Source organism: Habropoda laboriosa, unplaced genomic scaffold (assembly GCF_001263275.1).
Source record: "Habropoda laboriosa isolate 0110345459 unplaced genomic scaffold, ASM126327v1 scaffold210, whole genome shotgun sequence".
Taxonomy (NCBI): domain Eukaryota; kingdom Metazoa; phylum Arthropoda; class Insecta; order Hymenoptera; family Apidae; genus Habropoda; species Habropoda laboriosa.
Window position 1 is genome coordinate 1,128,610 of NW_017100373.1, and position 1,487 is coordinate 1,130,096.

The window sequence follows — 1,487 nt, forward strand, 5'->3', positions numbered from 1 at the left end:
CGTTGGCGTTCGCGTCAACCGTTTCCTTCGCGTTCTCTTTCTCTCCGACCCCCTGCCCCTCACTCAGTGTTTCCCTTCCCGGACTCTTTTGTTCTCGTGGCGCGTTCCGTTTGGCGAGAGAGACGCGCGTTCAAAGACAACGAAACGAGGAAACGCGTTCGTTCACAAGACACTTTACTCGTCTCTCGAAAAGCAATCACGATTCTCCTCTCTTTTGATCGTTCCATTTTGCTATTTCCAGGAACGGCAAACGAGAGGTCTAGAGGCACAGAGAAAGAGAGAGAGAGCAGCTTGTCGTGGTCGTCAGACGAGCGCGATTTTCAAATGTTTGAAAGAGTTTAGTCGAAAGGCGCGCAGCCGCGATAGATACGCGACCTGCTCCCTTGCGATTCATCGAATCGAGATTCGACCTGACTCGCCGCGCGCAAATAGACCAGCAGATAATGGAGACAGACTAAGAATAGAGCGTTTAAAACTCGTAAATGGAGCGTGACGCGCCTCGTTCGCGTTCGTTCGTTCCACTGACTTTCGATCGCGATCAAATCACTGTTAAATTCGCGAATCGAACGCCTCGCTTAGTGTTCCTCCGTCGCAACGAAACTCACCTATTATGCTCTCAGATGTGTCGCAACGGTTGACGATGGACGAAAAGAAAGCCAGGGCCAGTGCTAGGGCTAGAGACCTCGAAAATGATCGCGACACCCTCATCTTCGATATCGCTCGTCTCGCTTGCGTCCGCGTGTTCGTCCTCGTCCTCGCTGTCGCCGCCAATAACGACGACAATTTACTGGAAAGGAGAAAGTAGAAGCATCCGTAAATTTTTTTTTTGTTTTTAACAGAAACGGCGGAGAGACAGAGGAAAAGAGGCGACGAACAGACGTTTTACGGGAAAAAGCGCGCGCGGATTCGGATCAAGGCTGGGTAGCGGCGCGCCCCTCCGCGTAATAACTCTCGTCGTGTCGCGGGCAAACGGAAGGAGAAGAAAGGAACGATCCGTGGAGCGTGGTGTACAGTAAACGAGCGCGAGTTTTCTCGCGCCACCAACCGTCCATCCAACGATTATTGTCGTAACCTTCCGTCGGTGAGTATATTTGCGCTAGATCTCCGTATATTTTCACGAGTCACGCGCAACCTACGGAATCTTTCTTCGGAAATCCGTAACTGCCGGTTTGCGGTCGTTCTAAGAATCATGTAGTTACGAGTCAGCTCGCGTCCTCCATAGCCGCGAAACGATCCAGCAGAATCGATTCGTGCACCCGCTTGCGAACTAAAATCTAGATTCTCGCCTCAAGGATTCTCCGATCGAAAAGTCTCCTCGTCCGGGGGCGATTATACCCGAGAGCGAGATTTGCATAGAATCTTGCGCGTTCCCCTACTGCTGACTGGAAAAAATGCGGTCAAACCTACGATCGTCGTTGCCGTGAGAGCTTAGAAAGTCGAGCGAAATTTTCCGTGTTCGCGTGCTCGAAGAGACTGTGACGTTCCAT

General features: G+C 51.5%; 1 protein-coding gene across 1 annotated transcript in view; it reads right to left on the reverse strand.

Moving 5' to 3' along the window:
- Positions 1-780, reverse strand: part of LOC108574961 (BMP-binding endothelial regulator protein) — a 6,305-nt gene extending 5,525 nt beyond the window's left edge. Inside the window, exon 1 of the mRNA XM_017937639.1 lies at positions 606-780. Coding sequence (XP_017793128.1) covers positions 606-708 — 103 coding nt within the window. The 5' untranslated portion in view covers positions 709-780. The remainder of the gene's footprint in view (positions 1-605) is intronic.
- Positions 781-1,487: the final 707 nt, after the last annotated feature.